Genomic DNA, 21,864 nt, shown 5'->3' on the forward strand with positions numbered 1-21,864 from the left:
CACTTCCTTTTTCCTCTTGCTCTTGGAAAGGCAGGCTTCTAGAAAATTCTCCTTAACCTACCCTTTCATTTTGCTGACGAGTCACATTTCGGGTATGGACTAGAAACTGTAAAAGTTAATGTGTGGATTTTCATTGCAACATAAATGGAGAGTTTGTCTAAGGTTTTATGACCAGTCACCTTGACTGGAGTGTGGTTAATATGAGTGGAAATTTTGTATTTTGGTCACAGGAGTCCAGAAAACTGAGGCTTGGGGTTATTTGTTTAAGATCCATAAAAACAGGAATTTATTTTCATTTGTGCATTTATATTGTGGTGTGATATCTGTTTATATGCCAAACCGTCCTAATGTCTGGTCCCAGGAATGCCTAGTGCCATGGAAAGTGTGCTAAACGTTTGTTCAGAATTGGCTTGTGTGTCCTCAGGAAAGTTACTTAAGCTTTGTGAGCCATTCATTGTTTCCTCATCTGTAAAACGAGATGAGTATACTTAGCTCACAGGGCAGCTGGGAACAGCTAGCAAGATACTATAAAGAAAGATACTGAGCGTGGTACCTGACACAAAAACATTCTAATCGTTCATTTTGTCAGCTGAGGACACAGCCCGTAATGGGGAGGGGCAAGTCCTGTGCCCCTTCTGGGGTTTGTCTCAGAAGAAGTGTTCCGGAGTCAGGTGTAATGATGCTTTGCTTTTCTTTTTTCCAGCCACAGGACAAAGTCTTCAGGCTGGCCACCTCCCTCGGGAACCTGGGGCTTGAACCAGGTGCCGCCCTATGGATGGGAGATGACGGCAAACCGGGATGGACGAGACTGCTTCATCAAGTAGGTTGAACACACGGCATGAACAGTTTAATCTTTGGCTTTGGGGATGTCTCTGTTTTGACCCTTGGCCCAGGAGAATTAGCATACTTAAACTGGGGACTCCTAGGCACTTGGAGGCCATGACTCAAGCAGGTGATCCCCTGGGCCTTCCATATCTTGTGACATGAGGTTGCTTTGTTCTTGGACACGCGCCATCTTAGGCTAACAATTCTCAGGGTATCAGGTACTCCTGGGCCAGAGCAAACATGTATGTTATTGAGTCCGAGGCCAGTTGTACTGATTGTCTGAGGCTAGTAACTAAAGTTTGACATGGAGGAGGGTCATTTGGAAAGCCTTGTAGAAATGATTAAGACAAGAATGTTACTGGCTCACCTGCAACTAGAAAAATCAGCTGAAAGGATTATGTGCATTACAGGTTGTACTATAAATTGGTCCCACTAACATTGGCTGAGGTTTTGGATTTTTTGTGGTGCTCTGTTTTTTTTTAAATTGTGGTAAAATATATATTACATAATGGTTATGTTATTTATGTTATATATATAATGGTTATGTTATCTATAACATAATGATAAATTTTATGTACCATCTTAACTGCCTTTAGGTGTACAATTCAGTGACATTAACTACATTCACAATGTTTTTTTTGGTTTTGTTTTGTTTTTTCATTTTATTTATTTATTTATTTATTTATTTATTTATGGCTGTGTTGGGTCTTCGTCTCTGTACGAGGGCCTTCTCCAGTTGCGGCAAGTGGGGGCCACTCCTCATCACTGTGCGCGGGCCTCTCACTATCGCGGCCCCTCCTGTTGCGGAGCACAGGCTCCAGACGTGCAGGCTCAGTAATTGTGGCTCACGGGCCCAGCCGCTCCGCGGCATGTGGGATCTTCCCAGACCAGGGCTCGAACCGGTGTCCCCTGCATTGGCAGGCAGATTCTCAACCACTGCGCCACCAGGGAAGCCCCCATTCACAATGTTTTGCAACTCTCACCACTTTCATCTTCCAGACCTTTTTCATCTTCTGCAACAGAAACTCTGTCTCCATTAAACAACAGTTTCCCACTCCCCCTCCCTCCAGCACCTGGTACCTCATATAAGTGAAATCATACAGTATTTGTACTTTTTTATCTGGCTTATTTTACTTAGCATAATGTCCTCAAGGTTCATCCATGTTGTGGAACATCTGTGAATTTCATTCCTTTTAAGGCTGAATAATATTTCATTGTGTGGATAGATCACTTTTTTTAATCCATTTATCTGTCAGGGGACATTTGAGTTGTTTACACCTTTTTGCTCTTGTGAATAATGCTGCTGTGAACGTTGGTATACAAGTATCTGTTTGCATCCCTGCTTTTAATTCTTTTGGGTATATACCTGGCAGTGGAATTGCTGGATCATATGGTACTTTGATGTTTACTTTTTTCAAGAATGACCAAACTGTTTTTCACAGAGGCTGTAGTGCTCTGGTTTTTTGCAGTTGTATGAAAAAAATGCTTATATTGCACCTCTCAAAACAGCAAGAGTTCACTCTGTTTGCTTCTCCAAAGTGAAATATTCTTAATTATGAGAAGTTAGTGAAATAGATTTGAAATCAGGAAGCATGGTTGGCCTACCCTCATACAAGTGAGCAGAGGTTGGAGGCCAAGGGGGGGGAAATCTTTCAATACCACAGGCTTGATTCTTTGTTCCAACCAGGCTGACTGTGGACTGATTAGCAAATATAGGATCTACGTGATGTAGGGGATCATTTTTATAAAAATAGAAATATTTGCCAAGATTGATTTTTGAGTATTTGGTCTTTTGGACAGCCCAGCACCTCTAAGTTAGGACTGTTGGAAAGCAGCTAGGGAAAAACCCAACGTGAGTGTTGTCAGTGGTTTCCTAGTCTCTGCAGCCGAGATCTCTCCCCTTCCTAGATTTGCAGAGGGGAGAGGACCTCTCTTAAGAGTACAGTTGGTGGCTGAGGCGCTTGTTTCCTGGGTCCATCCTGGAAAGATTAAAGTTGACCTTGAATCTGATCCACTCCAGGGAGCCTGTGCGAAGTGACCCTCTGGCTCTTCAAGGCTTTCCTGAGGATGTGCTCATAGAGAAACTATGGTGGAAATCTTGGCAGTGGGGACGGAATCTCTCAGAAAGCTCAAAGACAGGAAGAAAGGCCAACGGTTTGTTTACATCTTAGATTCTGATTCGTTAATTTTACTTTATTATTGTTATTTTTAAAATTAATTAATTAATTTATTTTTGGCTGTGTTGGATCTTCGTTGCTGTGTGCAGGCTTTCTCTAGTTGCGGTGAGCAGGGGCTACTCTTCATTGCGGTGCGTGGGCTTCGCATTGTCGTGGCTTCTCTTGTTGCAGAGCACGGGCTCTAGGCGTGCAGGCTTCAGTAGTTGTGGCACGTGGGCTCAGTAGTTGTGGCTCGCAGGCTCTAGAGAGCAGGCTCAGTAGTTGTGGCGCACGGGCTTAGTTGCTCCGTGGCATGTGGGATCTTCCCGGGCCAGGGCTTGAACCCGTGTCCCTTGCATTGGCAGGCGGATCCTTAACCAATGCACCACCAGGGAAGCCGTGATTCATTAATTTTAATAGTTTGCCTAAGTCCCTCATAATGGTAGAAAGATGATATTATTTGATATTATATTGTGCCATCTATTTTGTAACATGGTTATGAATTTACGTAATTGACACAGTTGAGGTGGCCTAGATGCTTTAACTCAAAACGATAAAAATTTCTGCCAAAGAAATGTAGTTTTAAAAGACATGGATTATGAACTTAGGAAAGTACAGCTCAGACTTCTCTGATTAAGATGGATTTTTCCTTGTCCTTGGTTGGATTGAGGTTCCTGTGTATTCCAAGCCATTTGATCAATAGCCAGAAACCCAAACTATGGCCTATTGTTTAGAGATTCTGGGATCCCCAGCTAGCTCTACAGATATGCATTTCCATCAATGTCATTGACATTTTTAAGGGCCAGCCCAGGTGTCAATTTAACATTTACACTGGCCGGATGCCAGCTGTTGCAACATGAAAGAGCAGATCAGCAACTTAATAGAGAAACCTGCACTGATTACTAAACAGCAAGTTTTAAAACCAAAGTCACTGGTGTCACTTTTTTAAATCCGTGGAGCTTTTTTACTTGAAAAGTAAATTTCCACAGTCCTCTCAGAGACACTGTTTTAAGATGTCAAGAATGGTACTTCTTTTGAAAGTGTTTATTGTTTCTTTGTCACTAATGAGTTTTATAAATAATGAGAATCATTCTGATTTTTTCTCTTACCTACTGAACGATGTCCGTTACAAAGAGATACTCTAATTACCAAAGTTTCCAGGGAACCTGGTTTGCAGTATGGAGTATATCTCTACTCATTAGTTTTAGAAGTTAAAAGAACAATTTGAAAATTAATCTGTGGTTAGTAATTAGCACCTTTGCATTCAATTTCCCACTCTTTTACATTTTCTCTTTGAAAGAGATGTCTTCTTTTTTTATCTTGTCTTAAGATCTAAATGATAACTCACATCAGACAATTCTTTCTGATGGAGGTACAACTACTTTCAAGTGATGGACAAAGCTATGGGAGGAACCAGGGTTCACCTATTCAAAGTTAGAGTCTCAGAGTTGATAATGAGATAATTCTATTGTTATGAATCTTTCAGAATATGGCCCAGGGTAGTTCAAAATGTGTTCAAATTTCATCTTTCCTCTCCTATCCCCAGTTATTTAGAGTAGGGCTGGATAACCTGTCTTCTATTGAGTTGCTAAACCATAGGGTTAAAAAAAATTTAAACGCCATCATGCACATGTTAATGTACATTTGTATAATTTTGTATAGTCTGCAGACTAGTGGGTCTCAACCTTGGCTACACATTGGAATGGCCCAAGGAGCAGTAAAATATCCTGATGGCTGGGTGACTCAGTCCATTTGGGCTGCTATAATAAAATACCAGAGACTGGTGGCTTAAACACAAATTTATTTCTCACAGTTCTGGAGGATGTGAAGTCCAAGATCACGGTGCTCTCGTGGTCGGGTTCTTGGTGAGGGCCCTCTTCCTGGCTTGGAGAGAGCTGCCTTCTTGCTTTATCCTCACATAAAGAGAGGATAGGAGAAAGAGAAATCACCTCTCTATGTCTCTTCTTATAAAAATACTAATCTCATTATGAGGGCTCCACTCTCATGACCTAATTACCTCCCAAAAGGCCCCATCTCCTAATACCATCACATTGGGGATTAGGGTTTTAACATAAGAATTTGGGGGAACACAAACATTCGGTCCATAGCACTGGATCTGGGGTAGAGCCTAGGAATAGAGTTTCAGAAACTTCTCAGCTGATTCTAATGAACAGCTACGGCGGCTGCTCTAAAGCACTTTTTTTGCATTAATGCGGAATAATTACCCCATTTTCTAGATGCTAAAACTGAATCTCAGACTAATCAAAAGGCTTTCCCAAAGTTTACGCACGTGTACCAAGTCGCAAAGTACTGCTCGTTCAAATACACTGGATTCTCCATTAAGAAAGGACAAGTTTTGTTGGTATTCTTAGGGAAATACAAATTACAGTTTTTTGAGGAGCAAAGAACACTGTGTGAGAAACATGACAGATGCAAAATAAAAATTTCTCGGTCCTTATTATTACCAGTTAAGAGAGCAGAAGAGGGGAAGGGAGAGAAGCAGATGGGAAGAAACTACCAAGAGAAGAGTCTCGGGAAAGAGAGTGTCCTGGTGAGAAATGGCTAATAGAGGGAGCAGCGGACGGCCAGAGAAATTAAGAGAAATAGAGAAAGTGAGGTACTCTGAGATGGTTCTTGTAATAACAGCATCAATAAATAATAGATGTAGGTGGATATAGATATAGTTGTGGATATGAGTAGAGATACAGATGTAGATAAAGTTATGGAGTATAATTACATAGATATTGATACAGATACAGATGGCTATAAATATACAGAGTTGTAGATATAGATATCAATGGATATAGAATACAGATAGAGATGGATAGACAGACCAGTGACCATACAACCAGCTTTGCCCAGGAGGGTCCTGGTTTATGGGTATTGTTCTCACATAATTACTGATGGCACCTCCCTTTGCTCTCAGAGTGTTCTGATTTAGATAACATAAGGTAACTCTATATATCACACTACCAACGTTTAGAAAATTCTTGCAAGACGTAAGGTTGCATTTAATCTTGACAACTGTCCTGTGAGGTAGTTAAAGCACATAGAGGAATCTCCTTCTTGCAGAAGAAGCTGAGGTTCACAGGGCTTGGTATCTCCACATCCTTATGGCTAGTCAGACCCATGTTTGCATCACACCGTCAGACTCAAAGGCCTCGGTTCTTTTGGCTCTGTTATGGAGCTTAATCCATAGTAAGCTTTGATCACCACCCCTAGGATTCCCCAGCCCAATCAATGTATGCTCAGCTCAGCTCATCTCCACCTGTGTCTGCCATACCCTCCCCCCTCAGCATCCTTAGAAATGGCCTGGGCAGCCTGGTTGTCTGGTCATGCGCAAAAGCACTCCTTGGTTACACCTAACGTGTGTTCCCCCCATCATTTATTGAGCACTGCTAAATGATGAAGTTACCAAAATGAGCAAGATACAGTCTTACCTTCCAGGATCTTAGAGTGTGGTGGAAGTGATGTATGAAATAATACAATATGCTGTAGATACAGGGGAAGGCCCCAAGGAGGAAACAATCCTATCCTTTGGGAGTGGGCGTGAGGATGCAGGCCGTTGCCATGGGCCTCACACTACAGAGAGGCCAATCGTTATTCTCAACCAAGCGATGTCTCTTTTAAGCTCTTTATAGACACATAGTATGTTTCATAGTCAGAGAACAGGGAGCGCTGTGAGTTCCTTATTTTCCATTTTTGAGTTAAATGGAGTAATACATGCTTATTTAACTGTGGAGGTGGGTAGAGTTAATGCAAAAATAATGTGCTTTGTAAATCTGGAAATTCGGTTTTTGTAGATTGAAGAAAAATTTAAACGTGAGCAAAATAAATATCAAAACACTAGCTGGCAAGATACATGATTAAGATGGAGTCTGGGGAAAGGGACGGGGGTGGGTAGTGGGAGAGGAGGCTGGAGGGTCATTTCCAAACCACATGTCCTCATTTTTCAAGTTCTAAAATTAAGAGGCTTTTTTGTTTTTTTTCTTTTTTGGCCTGCTGGTTTTCTGGCTACTTTCACCCTGTAAGTCCACAAATGTAGTCCTGTGTGCGTATTGGACAAGACACACTGTTCTATTATTCTACCAGCAATTCCCATGGGGGGCAATTAAACCAAGTCACTGTCTTCTTAATGCAGAAGAATTCAGTTCTGAAACCTGAATATTGGGGATTAGTAATGAGATGTGGAAACTTCCACTTTGTTTTCCAGTATGGCCTTGGCCCAACTTGGGAGATGTTTAGCCATTGCTATCTGCCCGTCAATTCAGTGGCAGATTCAGTCAATGTGAAATGTGTTTTTGGCTCATCTATCTCCAGAAAAGAATAATCTGAAGAAATACAAGCACTGTATGTGCCTTTTTATTAACCAGAAGACAGTCAAGTCAGCGTGACAGGATTCTGTCATCATGAAAATTACAAATGACAAAACCTTACGTCATCCTAAAATGTGAGCCTCTAAGTATTCCCTCCAGGCTTTATCTAGTCCAATTGAAATGTCCCAAAGAGGAAAGAAGCAATTGATTATTTTCAAATATTGTTTGGTAGTTCTAGGGCTAGTCTTTCCTACTTTTTTCTTGATTTTTACCCCCAAGATTTCATAAGAGAGTCTTACTGTTATTCTGTGGATGAGTCCAGTAATCAGTTATTCTGTGATGAGTGCCCTTGAACTTTTCCTTCTTTAAAAATTAAAAAAAAGTAAGTCAAGAAGAGTTAAGTTGTAAAGTTGGATGTGGATATTGTGATTGTACCACCCAACCCCTGGGTTAATTTCATATTTGAAGCAGATGTCAATTTCCTGCTTTATCAAGCTTACATTTTTAATTCACATTCAACAAAGGACAAACGAATCTGAGAGATGACTCAAATTGTTACCCTTTGTTTCTGGTAATAAAATGCAGAGCATCGTTGTAGAAATCAACATTTGTGACAATAAAGGCAATAGGAGAGATCTATTTGAGGTGGGTTGCTTTGTTATTTTGTGTGGTTTTAAATATCCAAAGAGTTAAGAACTAGCATTAGATTAGAGAAGAGGCAGTCTGCCTCATTTTTTGTGTTTTTGATGAAGAATTCTTAGATAAAATGTTTTGCTTCCAAGTGCACACAGTGAATTCTGCATAAAATGCAAATAATTGCCTCATTGCAAGAGCAAATGCCATTTAGGTAAATGAGTTCCTTAGGATCCCAAGCATCCAGTCAAGGGAGGGAGGTATATTATAATTTTGGAATTGGAGGAACAAAGTAAATGTGATAGTATCATTACATGAAATGAAAGGTAATTATGTCATGTCAACGCAAAAGCTTCCCAGGCTGAACATTAGGGGCTGTTTATTCCCTTCATTGAAGCAGATTTGTTTTCTTTCAAATCTGACAAAGCACCTCTCCGCTGAGTTAATAATCACTGCTCCCAGCTGGAAGGTAAGTTTGCAGAGCTGATGGAAGGGCTTTTAACAGGAAAGCTCTGAAATGACACCATCATTGCAGATCTAACTTAGCATATGGCACACAGAACTGTGCTCAGCAGACTTCTCCCTTATTGAAGGTGGTTTCATTTTCCCTGCACATTTGTTTTTGAAACTTTGCTGGTGGACTTAATCTGGCCATCATTCTAGGACAAATCCCTAATACACTTGGCTTATTTGTCCAGCAGGCCAAGGTATCTGAAGGGATTGTAATTATCTGAAGTTCCTTGGGCCACTTGATTCCGGCAGATTTGGGACATGCACATTCGGGCGGAGCTATAGACAGCAGGTTAGCTGCTGGACGGGGTGGGTTCTGTCTTTTCCTGAGCTTTTATGTAGCCCCTGGGGATGTACATGAGGGGGGGTCACAGAGTCCATTTGGAATCACAGGAACAGCCAGCCTGTGAAAATGAGAAGCACCTGGATGACCAGGTTTCCATCACAGCCTGTAATTAAAATACTAGCTCTGGGCTGCCTACCACCCCTTGGTTCCTTTGAGTGGCCTTTGCGTGTCTTCTTTCTGGATTGAGCCAGCCCTTGCAGAGAGCAATTTTGATACGACCACCTAAGGCTGGGGCACGGGCAGGAAATTGTGGCCTGTCCCAAATGCCAAGTGGGGCCTGTGGGTATTACTGCCAAGTAAATTGGCTGAACTGAAGAGGACAAGGAATCACCTTTGTGGCAGGTGTCTTTTCATTACTGTCCGCACTGCTACCTAAGAGGAGTAGCAGAAGGCTGTGACAGAGTGCCTTACTGTGGTCCACCAGAGGGTAGGAGACAGCAGTTCCCTCCCAAGCCCTGTCCTCTATTTCCTTGCAAAGCGTGAGTAAAACCTTGCTATCAATAGCCACTTTCTAGGGAAGAGTCTCTTCAATTGCAAGGATGAGGGATGGTGGTACTTTTTGTGTCAATGGACGGACGCTCACATGAGCATGAGTCAAGAGTAGCCGCGTCCCATAGCTGTGTCACAGGCTGCGCCACTCAGTCGTTGCCGGAACACAGGTTTGGTGATAGCAGTTCCAATGTGGAAGGCCGGGAGAGACTCTCAAATCTGTTGGATATTAAAGGATACGGCTAAATATGCAGGGCCAGCTACTGAATTTTTGGTACCCATTCCAGAATGAAGATGCAGGCCCCTTGTTCAAAAAGCAGGATAAAAGTGCTCATAAAGGTACTAAAATGTAAAGATTTTCCCTTTCTTCTTGTCTCTCTGTCAACATGTCATAGTCTTTTATATGCTATTGAATGCCATTCTAAGTAATGAAAAACTAAAATTTTCAATTATTAGCATGAATGTTACCAATCATTTATATATTGTGCAACGTGGGTTTTAGATGCAAATATAAGAGCATGTAACTCATATGAGGGATTGCCGAAATTACACAATTGTGTTTCATAGGTTACACATGTATATGTATTTCATTCTGAACAGAAAAGTAGAAAAGAGGAAAACAGAAAACAGAAAAGAGGAAAATTTGCCTCTAGCTATTGGGTCCCCCGAAAGCAATCTCCATGCCCTGTCAAGGATGGCTTTTGTCACCCTAAGATATACACTTCCCCCCCTCCCATACCCCCAGCCCTTACTTCTCTAGGCCAGGTCAGCAAACCTTTTCTATAAAAGGTCGAACAGCAAATTATTTTAGGCTTTGGAGGCCGTGTGGTTTCTCTTGCAAATCAACACAATGCAGCTCTGCCACTGTAGTGAGAAAGAAGCCACAGGAAATGTGTAAACAAATGGACATGGTTGTGTTCCAATAAAACTTTATTTACAAAAATTGCCTGGGGGCTGGATTTGGCTCGTGGGCGGTAATAGTTTGCCAAACCTTGCTCTAGAGCATCATGCGTTTGACCCCATTCTCATGTTTTTAATTCAATAATTAATAAGTTTTCAAAATCCTCCCGTGGAATGGGGAGCTGCCACTTATTTCATATATGAAAGAAATTAGAAAAGAAACCTTTTCTGAGGTTGCACTCTGAGTCATGCAGGGAGTTAAAAAAGGACTCCAGAGCCCCATTTTTTTCCTAGCTCTTGCCAGAAAGCTCTGTGATGTATCTATTGTCAGTAAGAGTTCTTGTACCGCTCTGACATTCATGACCTACCTCTAAAAGGTATTCTAGGAATAGCATTGTTAAAATCTATGAGAAAAGTAGAACTTTTATTATGTGAGTATCACGATTCCCCGCCCCCCACCTTCAGCCAACACCTTCGTGGGAGGAGGATGGAGGGACAGGAAATGACAGCGTTATGAAGCCCAGTCACAATGGAATGCTGAATGCAAGTACAAATAATTATTAGGGAGGTGAAAATTACATAGCAACTTGCTCATACTAATGGTCTACGGAGAAACAGCCCCATTGTACTTTCAAAACGTTAATTGTCCATAATGTTTTAAAGAAATTCTACTCATTATCTTTTTGGAATTTTATAAAGCTCCCATATAAAGGTCCCCAATTTATTTTTGTTCTGTTCTACGCGGTTCTCTTGGCTTCCATGACACCATCCCCCTTCCTTTGTTCCAAACTCACTGAAGATTCCTTCTCATGTCTCCTCAGCTGGTTCTTTTTTAGCTCAACATTCAAACTTCAATTTCTCACATATTCAAGCCTATATTTCTATGTAGAACCCACAAAAAATAAAAAAGGATTCATGAACTTAAATATGTTGATACCATTTGGTTTGAATCCAAAAATTGCTGGAGATGCATGACTGTTCCACTACAGGAGATAAAAGAGGTCAACAGGGGTTGCTGTGCACTGCCCAGAGTATTGTCTGGGCAATAGCAGGTGGTCAATAAATGTTTGTTCAATAAATATTTAGATGTGTGTATGTATGAGTAGGTGGATAGATGCATTATTGGATGGATGAATAGACCTTTTCCTAAAGCATTATATATTCAGTACATTGTTAGGAAAGATGCTGATATACAAGTCAGTGAGTGAAAATTATTTCTCTTTAACTTATTGATGTAGAAATTTCACTACCAAAATTTGGTCTTATTATAAAGTTCATCAAGGCCTTGTCAATGATCCATATCTTAGTGTGGCTGTTTATAAGAGCTCCAAAATTCAGGATATAATGAAGGTACCTTTCTGGGGTAGTTTGATTGCAGTGTTTCCCAGCAACAGGTGGCACAGAATCATAAAGCACAGAAATTAAAGAGTAAAACCACTTGGGCTAGGATTCTAGCTCTTAGTACTAGCTGTGTGATGCTGGGTAATCATTTGGACACTATGGGCCTCACTTTTCTCATTATAAAATGATCTATACTAGAAAACTGTGTCAGCTGGGAATCTTATGAGTTACAAGAAACAGAAAATTCTTAACCAGTTTATCTTAAACAATAAAAAGAATATCTTTTTGGTTTATGTACCTAAAAAATAGTGGTAAAACTGTCATAGCCTAAGGAGACATGACAACATTATAATCAATGTGACAAATAGAAAGGATTATAGGATTGGATAACCCAGAAGTAGATAAATTCCTAAAAACATACAAACTTACCAAGACTGAATCATGAAGAAATAGAAAATCTAAACAGAGCAATAACTAGTAAGGAAATTGAATCAGTAATCAGAAACCTCCCCAAAGTGAAAAGCCCGGGACTAAATGGCTTTACTGGAGAGTGCTACCAAACATATAAAGAATTAATCCTCCTCAAAGTCTTCCAGAAAATTATAGAGGAGGTAACAATTCCCAGCTCATTCTATAGAGAATTCCTGCAACTCAACAACAAAAAAATCAAATAACTAAATTTTTTAAATGGACAAAGGACTTGAGTAGACATTTCTCCAAAGATGATATACAAATGGCCAACAAGCATATTAAAAGATGTTCAACATTACTAATCATCAAGGAAATGCAAATCAAAACCACTATGAGATCATTAGGATGCCTACTCTCAAAAAATGGTGGCCTCATAGACTGTGGAGAAAAGGGAACCTTTATGCATTTCTGGCAGTATTGTAAAATGATACAACCACTGTGGAGAACAGCATGATGGTTCCTCCAAAAGCTAAACATAAAACTACCATATGATCCACCAATCCCATGTCTGGATATATATCCAAAAGAATTGAAAGTAGAGTCTCAAAGAGCTATTTGCCCACCCATGTTCATAGCAGCAGTATTCACAATAGCCAAGAGATGGAAACAACCCAAATGTGCATTGACAGGTAGATGGATAAACAAAATATGGTAAATAAATACAATGGAATGCTAGGCAGCCTTAAAAAGGATGGTAGTCCTGTGACATGCTACAACATGGATGAACCTTGAGAAAATTACTCTGTGAAGTGAGCCAGTCACCAAAGGATAGATACTGTATGATTCTATTTATATGAGGTATGCAGAGTAGTCAAATTCATAGATATAGGAAGTAGAATGGTGGTTACCAAGGTCTTGGGGGAGGGGACAAAGGAGAGTTGTTGTTTAATGAGTATAAAGTTTTAGTTTTGCAGGGTTAAAAGGTCCTAGAGATTTGTTTCACAACAATGTAAGCATACAAAACACTAGTGAACTGTAGACTTTAAAATGGTTAAGATGGTAAATTATATGTGTTTTTTACCACCATTTTATAAATACACAGAATGCCAGGGCCAGCTTCAAAAGAGGTTTAAAGAGCGTCTCAGAGTCGTCAGAGCTCTGCTCCATCTCTCTGGGCTCCCTCTGTTCTGCCTTCCTCCTCAAGTCCCGTTCTTCATGGCTGCAGCCCTTCCCATCCTCACACTCACCGTCCAGAAGAGAGATAAGCTGTGTCCCAGCATTCTCAGATTCAGCCCCTGGGTTCTCACTGAATAGACTGGAGGCCACACAACCACACCTGAACCAATCATAATGGCCAGGGGGCATGGGAGGTGCTGATTGGCTTACACCAAACAGAGCCTACCCCCAAAGTGTGAGTTGAATCATTTTCATTCCTACCTGGACCACTTGGGAGAGAGATGGTTTCCCAACAGGACTAGGGGTCAACAAAGTTTTTTTGTAAAGGGGCCATATAGGAAATAGTTTAGGCTTGATGGGTCATATGGCTTCCATTGCGACTATTAAACTCTGGCATCATGGCATAAAAGCAGCCATAGACTTTATTTTTTATTTTGTGTGTGTGTGTGTGTGTATGTGTGTGTGTATTTATTAGTTTATTGTCCGGGTCCCCAGTTGGGTGGCAAATTTCATGACAGTAAGGAAAGCGTCTGTCTTGCTCCCTGATGTATTCCCAGCATCTAGCCCAGGGCCCAAATGGAGTAGGTGCTCAGTTGACACATGTGGAATGAGTGAATAAAGGAGATTTATTCATCCACTCTGTGAGGTTGATGCCATTAGCTCAGAGTAGTTTAGTGACTCACCAAGCAGTCATAGACGTTAAATGAATGAGCATGGCTGTGTTCCAATAAAACTTTGCAGACACTGAAACTTGAATTTCATATAATTTTCATGTATCACGAAATATTATATTTATGTTGATTTTTTTTAATTTTTTTGATGTGGACCATTTTTAAAGTCTTTATTGAATTTGTTACAATATTGCTTCTGTTTTGTGTTTTGGTTTCTTGGCCCCAAGGCATGTGGGATCTTAGCTCCCCGACCAGGGATCGAACCCGCACCCACTGCGTTGGAAGGCGAAGTCTTAACCACTGGACCGCCGGGGAAGTCCCTGTTGATTTTTTAAAATCATTTAAAAACATAAAATCATCTTAGCTCACAGAGGCTGGTAGGATTTGGCCCACAGGCTGTAGTTTGCAGATCTTGTTCAAAATAATCTCTCTTAGCTCAGTGATGATTTTTCTTCATAATTTTACCTGGGTCACCTTCACTCCTCTTTTCTGTAATACCTGTAATGAGATGACCCTCGGCTCAAAATCCTCAACCTGTCTTGCAAAAAGGCATTTGGAAAGCCATGCAGTCTCTTTTTCTTTTTCCGTGGGTCCTAGTAGTCATAATACCTTGCTTGCCATAGAATACTTGGGACATACAGGACAGTATACTGTTTAATATTCAAGATAATTACTCTTTGCCTCCACCATTATTAGAAATTAAAGATGCCTTCACATCTGCAGTACAATTTGTAGAGTTGGGTTAAAACTCCGTCATGTTGCTAAGCAATTATTTTCCTATTTTTATTCACCTTTAGCTCTGCCTCTTTTTTTCTAGGTTAAATATTTATTAGACTAGAACTGTCTCCAGGATGATATATTTCTTAAAGGCTTTATTTTCTAGTCATTGGTCAGAGTGCTATTATGTAAATTATTGAAGTAAGTATTAAAAATGTGGGTTTGAAGATCTCCAGGGTCAGAGGGTGACCCTGGGGAGAGAGGGATGGGAAATAGAACTGAACAATAAAGGAGCAAAGGGAGGATAAAGTCAAGGAAGCTTTTAAATTCCTACAAGGAGAGGGTTTGACTGGATCTCTGGAGGAAGATGAAAAGAAAACAGGCTTGGGAGAAAGTAAAATGCATTGGAATAGCATGGGGCTGTAGGAAGGCAGTGATCTGTTTTATAACTAAAATGGGCAACTATGGAATGATTTGTTCAAATGTATTTTGGCAGCCTTTGAATTATAGTCCAAATACCTTTAGCGCATATAATAACTTTTAAAATGTGTTCATTGTTTGCTTGTGATCTGCCTACTTCTAAAAAAAAGGTCTGAGCCTCATATAGCCTGTGCAGCTCTTGTGTGAATTACAAATGGTACCCGCTTTGGGCTGTTGTGTCCCAGCCAGTGGCATCTTTGTGCTGGGTTTCAAGGGTCTCTGAGCTCCGTGAGGCAGCTAAGTTTCAACCCCCATTTGGCGCTTTCACCAGGTCCCCCCTACAGCCATTTGCAGTGGCCTGGGTCTGAAGTGGTTTTTGATAAAAGACACCTGATTGGGTGGCAGTGCATTTGAATAATTGTTCCCCAGGTGGAATTTCCAAACACCGTCTAAGGACCATTTAGGAGAGAGGGCTATGAGGGACCAGGGTAATTCACCTGCATTGACACTAATGCATACATCAAATTCAGGGCTCATTTGTCTAATTCTTCACAAAACTAAATTATTCTAATACTGGCAGGCTAAAATTATAAACTCTAGAATTTTATTGTAGCCATTGGTTTAATGAAAGGATTTCCAAATGTACAATTCCCTCCTTTTATGCTGTCTTGAGCCACACTCAAGGTTCAGAAGGGAGGGTTCCCTTTGGTCCTCCTTCTGAGCAGGTCCATTTTGCCTTTGCTGTTTGTTTTCTCTAGGGTCTTGTTGTTGTTTTGTTTCTTTTCCTTTCTTTTGTTTTCTAAACTGGAGGACTACCACATGGCAAACTGCTCACATAGCTTTGAGCTTTGAATCTGCCTTCTAATAATAGCAGCCCCTTCCCCAAATATCTTACTTCCTCATTCCCTTTTAATTCATAGTTTATAATCTGCTCATGACCAGGAAACCAGTTTAGTGGGGGAGTTTATCCCAGTTTACTGAGATAAAAGTTGATCAACTCTAAGCAAGGGCCTCATGTTCTCTCATGAAACACACGAACCTAAGTTTTAGTGCTCAGGTTGTGTGATACCTCCTTGAGATGCTCAAACACTCTTTTGGTTAAGATTACCCATATCCCTTCTAACACTTGATTGTTGTGTTCCGTATCGGTGCATTTACAGGAAAGTGTCCTCCAAATAATGTTATAATGGAGGGTTTTTATTACCTGTAGAATAAAAGCTAAGGTACAGGAAAGCCAGGTGGTTAAGAGTGTGAGCTCTGGATCTACGCTGCCTAGAGTTGAATCTTCTGTGTCATTCCCCAGTCACATGATGGAGGGCAAGATGCCTAACCTTTTGTGCCTTCTTTTACTCATCTGTAAAATGAGCACAAGAGGAGCACCTACTCCATTGAATTGAACAAGGGTTAAATGACTTATTCATGTAAAGTGCTGAGAACAGGAAGTACTTAAGTTAATTATTTTATTTATTATTATTATTATAATTATTAGGAAGAGAAGGAGGAGGAGAACAAGTTAGGAAGCAAGCTCTCCAAACAGACTTCAAGTTAAATATCATCAGTGGGACTGGTGCGTAGAAACAGATGTGTATTTTCCATCCCTCATACCTGTCACTTTGGAGTGTACGAAGTTCTAGGTGTGGCAGTGTATTAGGTGTATTAGTCGGGGTTCTACAGAGAAACAGAACCAACAGGGTATATAGAGATATATGTAAGAAGAGATTTATTACAAGGAAGTGGCTCACAGAATTATGGAGGCTGTCCAAGGACAGGAGAAGAAATGGATATTCCCTCTCAAGGAGAAAGAGCAAATTCACCCCTTCTCTTCCTGTTTGTTCTATTCAGACCCTCAATGGATTGAATGTTGCCCACATTCATTGGTGATGGTGATTGATTTTACTGGGTCTGCCAATTCAAATGCTAATATCTTCTGGAAACGCCTCCACAGACACACCCAGAAATAATGTTTTACCAACTATGTGACCATCCCTTAGACTCGTCAAGTTGACACATAAAACGAACAGAGCTGAGAGGAGAAATGGACAGCAATTCAATGTTAGTAGGGAGCTACAATGCCCCACTTTGATCAGTGAATGGATCATCCAGACAGGATCATTGGGGAAAACAGCAGACTTAACTAACACCGTGAACCACATGGACCTAGCAGACACGTGCAGAGTGCGTGTTCTTCTCGGGCACACATGGAGCATTCTCTAGGATAGGTCATATGGTGGCCTGTGGAACAGGTCTTGACAAATTTGGGAAGACTGAGAACATATCAAATGTCTTTTCCAACCACATTGGTATGAAATCAGTAGCAGTAGAAAAATGGGAAAATTCACGTATGTGTGGAAATTGGACAACATGTTCCTGGACAGCCAGTGAATCAGGGAGGAAATAAAGAAGATCAGGGAGTATAGTGAGCATGGATATATACAACTATAAGAGATGTTTTTATTCTACTTTGTTGAGGTGTAACTTACACACCATGAAAGTCACTTGTTTTGAGTGTACAATTCAGTGCCTTTTAGTAAATTCACAGTTGTGTAACTGTCACCAATATCTTTTTCTAGAACATTTTTATCACTCCCAGCATAATTTTGTGCCCATTTGCAGTCGCTCCCTGTTCTCACCCCCCAGCCCTGGGTATCTACTAATCTGCTTTCTGTCTCTATGGATTTGCTTATTCTGGACACATCATATAAGTGAAATCATATACTATGTGGTCTCTTGCAGCTGGATTCTTTTACTTAGCATAATGTTTTCAAGTTTCATCTATATTGTAGCATGTATCAGTAGTTCACTCCTTTTATGGTTGAATCCCATTTCATTGTATGGATATATCACATTTTAGTTATCTGTTCATCAGATGGTCGACATTTGGGTTATTTCCACTGCTTGAACACTCCTGTGAAAATCTTTCTGTGTGAACGTATGATTTTATTTCTCCTGGGTAGATACCCAGGGGTGGCATTACTGGATCAGATGGTAACTCTGTGTTTAACTTTTAAAGAAATTGCCAACTGTTTTCCATTTTCCATTCCCACCAGCAATGTATAAGTGTTCCAGTTTCTCCGCATCCTCATCAATACTTGTGATTATCTGTCTTTAATTGCATTCCCCTAATGGCTAATGATATTGAGGGTCTTTCCATATGCTTATTGACCATGTATCTATCTTGTCTGGAGAAATATCTATTCAAATCTTTTGCCCCTTTTTAAATGGCGTCATTTATCTTCTTAATAATTTGTAAGAGTTCTTTATATATTCTGGATAAAACATCCCTCATTTATTTCCTGAAACATTTTGTAGTACATGTTTTTCTGTCTGAGAGTGCTACAGAGGAGGTAGTTTAATGTTCTGGGGCCTTCGAGGTGCCTTGTCGCAGAAGCAGCCCTGATTAGCAATTCCCACAAGCATATAGCCCTCTGCAGGCTACCCTGCTGGGTCACTTCCTTCTGTGTGACCAATTCATCAAAGTGTAGTTTGTCTGTGTCAGTCTCCCAACAGCGAGAGCTGGGTCTGACATTAGCAGTCATGTGCCCTGAATTGTAATTTTGAGCACCTTTGGTCTTAATGTTTGCTCCTGAAATCTAGAGCAGCCAGAGTGAGTGACAGGAGCCTATACTGAGATCCTATCCTGGTGTGTGATTCTTCATACAATCCCAAGTTTGCCTCTTGGTTCACAAAGAGCCCCTTGGGGCAAGTCCAGTGTTAGCTGTTGAGGTGAGGTGTGCAGAAACTGCTGACTCAGAGAAGTCCATTTCGAAAGGGCTTGAGCGTAACCGTAATGTCACTCCCACTCCTCAGATGTCTCCCTCTGGACCCTTTTCCCTGGCCCTCCAGTGCCAACCTTCCTGACACACTCTCTGTATCTTCCTCCTGCGTGAGCAGCAGCCGTATGGTGGTCAAATGAGCCTTAGACGTGCCTTTGACAACATTGTGGAAATTGTAACCAATGAAGCACCTTGTGTTTTCAAGAGAGATCGTCTATGGGTGACAATAGAAAGGTTGTAAATTTCCAGAAGAGGTTATCATATGAGGAAGCAGTCTAATTTTCTGTTGAGCCAAAAAGATTTCTTATGCTTTAAAATAATATTGTTGCCTTGTACATCAGCGTACATATTAAGAAGAATTACTCACAGGTGGCACTTCTTAAATTCTTCATCTTTCACAACACATTAGGTTGTTAGTGCAGCTCCTGAGATTCAGTCCTAGAATTAGATGTCAAAAAATATGGAAGAATGGTTTTTCTGATCTACAGTCTGTCTTCATCTGCTACATCCAGTCAGCTTCATGGGTTATCATATAACCAAGATCAAATTTTGGAAAGCTGGGAAGAAATAGTCAAGCAAACCCTGAAAAAAAGACTGGCCTTAGTTGATTATTTTGTCTTTTAAATTGTAAACTCATAATTGGTACATCTCTTGAGGGATTAATATCCGTTTAATAATTACAGTGGTCCCGGATACCTCATGGTGCTTTATTAAAGCTGTTAGTGATTTTTCACTTGCTGGAAGATGACATGCTAGTGGCACCTCTCTGGCTGAGTCCTCGCCTAAAGAACTCACTAGAGGTGTTTCCACTTATGTCACCTTGTATTTAGCTTCATTTCTTCCTTTGTTAATGTTTATCTTAATGGTACTACTTCTGTTACTGTAAATGATCCTTGTTAATCCTTGGGCTTAGGACTTGCAATATTAATTGGCCCGTACCCAACATCAGAGATCTGAGTTACAGTTTGGTCTTTGTCTTCCTTCTTTGTGAAGTACAAGGAAAACACCATGCCCTTGGAATCTGGGTGTTGTTTTGTTTGTAGTTAGTTGGTTGATTTTCCCTTGCATTTCTGAGAACTCTTCCACTCAAGAAAAATAGCCTTCTCCCATTTTAACTATCTCCTGTAGGATAGTCAGATGTAGATGAAAGCCTAATCTTCATTGGGTCAATACACCTGAAATACCTATGCAAAGATTAGTTCCAAACTGTCTAGAATGTATCACCACAATGCTTTGCTATATTTATTTGTTCTACTGGTCAACTTCCTTACAGAGCTGAGATGCCATGGTTGGGATTTTTCCTAAGGTGTTAGATGAGGCTTCTCAAATTTTCATTCCAAAGAAATTTTAAAGCATAGGAAATCTCTTTGTCTTAGTGGAGAAATCGAAATGTTTTCTCATGTTATAACTTGTGGCATTTAACAACTTTTCGTTGTTACCCATCAACCTATCAGTCAACAGGAATTTATTGGGCAATTACCATATGCCAAATGATGTGTTAGGTACCTCAAGAAGTAGGAAAAAATACGAAATGTGGCGCTGGTTTCAAGGAGCTAAAATTTGTTCATCTCTTTACTTATTCATTCATTCAACTAATGTTTACTAAACATCTAGCGTGTGCCAGACACATAATCTAGTTGAGGCAAAATAATCACAGCAATTATATCTAAGAGCAGTGCAGGAGGGTATCAGAGAGAGGACAGAGCCTCCAGGAGGAAGTAGCGGACAGAGCTAAGATGTCTCATCTCCCTCACAGTAATAAATCTTCTGGTGGCTTCTTTCACTTCTGATATGATTGCAAAGCCTCCATGACCTGACCCAGACTGCACTGGGCTCCTCATATTAGAAACACTTACCAAGGTGAGAAGAAAGATAGCAAGTGTTTCTAAGTGGAAGATTCCTCTTTGAAGTATCCTGACCTTTGTTCCAAGGGATTATTCTTTATAGCATGGATGCATTATATATAAAAATCCAGCATTAGGAGTCCTTAACTAATCTCACCTTAAAAAGACTCTTTTTCATACTCATTTTTAACCGAGCATCCAGGATCATCCATAAGTATTCTTTCTTTCTTTTTTAAAATTTATTTATTTTATTTATTTTATTTTTGACTGTGTTGGGTCTTCGTTGCTGCACATGGGCTTTCTCTAATTGTGGCGAGAGGGGGCTACTCTTCGTTGCGGTGCCCGGGCTTCTCATTGCGGTGGCTTCTCTTGTTGCGGAGCACAGGCTCTAGATGCACAGGCTTCAGTAGTTGTGGCTCGCGGGTTCTAGAGTGCAGACTCAGTAGTTGTGGCCCACGGGCTTAGTTGCTCCGCGGCATGTGGGATCTTCCCGTACCAGGGCTCGAACCCGTGTCCCCTGCATTGGCAGGTGGATTCTTAATCACTGTGCCACCAGGGAAGCCCTTCGTAAGTATGCTTGAGTCATTATTATTTATCAACCCACCCAGCTCACTGTATTAGTTATCTATTGCTACAGTAACAAATTACCCCAAAACTTAGTGGCTTAAAAAAACACGCATTTCTTATCTCACAATTTCTGTGGGTCAGGAATTTAAACATGACTAAGGTAGGTCCTCTGCCTCAGAATCTCTCAAAAGGCTGCAGTCAAAGGGTTGGCTGGGGCTAGGGGTCTCATTTGAAAGTTAGACTGGGGAAGGATGCACTTCCAAGCTCGTTCAGTGGTTATTGGCAGGATTCAGCTCCTCCAGGTTTGATGGACTGAAGGTTTCAGTTCCTCATTGGCTGTTTGCCTGAGACTATCCTCAGTTCCTTGCCATGTGGGCCTCCCTAGCGGAGCTGCTCACTTCATCAAAACAGGCAATCCAAGAAGTCCATAGAGACAGTCTGCTAGCAAGATGGAAACCATACTTTTTACAAGCTAATCACAAAAGTGATATCTCCTCAGCATTGCCATATTCTATCAGTTACAAGCAAGTTGCCCAAAGGGAGATTACACAAGGCAGCTAATATCAGGAGACAGGGATCATTGGGGGCCATCTTAGAAGCTGGATTCATAATTATTTTATTCATCAAACATTTATCAGTTATCATGTTTTCACTAGAGTACAACTGTGTTGATAAGTGGCCCTTGTCTTTAAGGTGCTCACAGTGAGCTTGGGAACATGAATACATCAACCTTTAACTCTAATTTGACATAGAAAATCTTATAGCAGAG

The 21,864-nt window shown here is 40.7% G+C and overlaps 1 protein-coding gene across 1 annotated transcript in view; it reads left to right on the forward strand.

Moving 5' to 3' along the window:
* The first annotated feature begins 728 nt into the window (after nt 1-728).
* FRMPD4 (FERM and PDZ domain containing 4) overlaps nt 729-21,864 on the forward strand; it is a 174,482-nt gene continuing 153,346 nt past the window's right edge. The window contains exon 1 of the mRNA XM_061178868.1: nt 729-820. Within this exon, the coding sequence (XP_061034851.1) occupies nt 783-820 (38 nt within the window). The 5' untranslated portion in view covers nt 729-782. The remainder of the gene's footprint in view (nt 821-21,864) is intronic.

The sequence above is a fragment of the Eubalaena glacialis genome, chromosome X (assembly GCF_028564815.1).
Source record: "Eubalaena glacialis isolate mEubGla1 chromosome X, mEubGla1.1.hap2.+ XY, whole genome shotgun sequence".
Taxonomy (NCBI): domain Eukaryota; kingdom Metazoa; phylum Chordata; class Mammalia; order Artiodactyla; family Balaenidae; genus Eubalaena; species Eubalaena glacialis.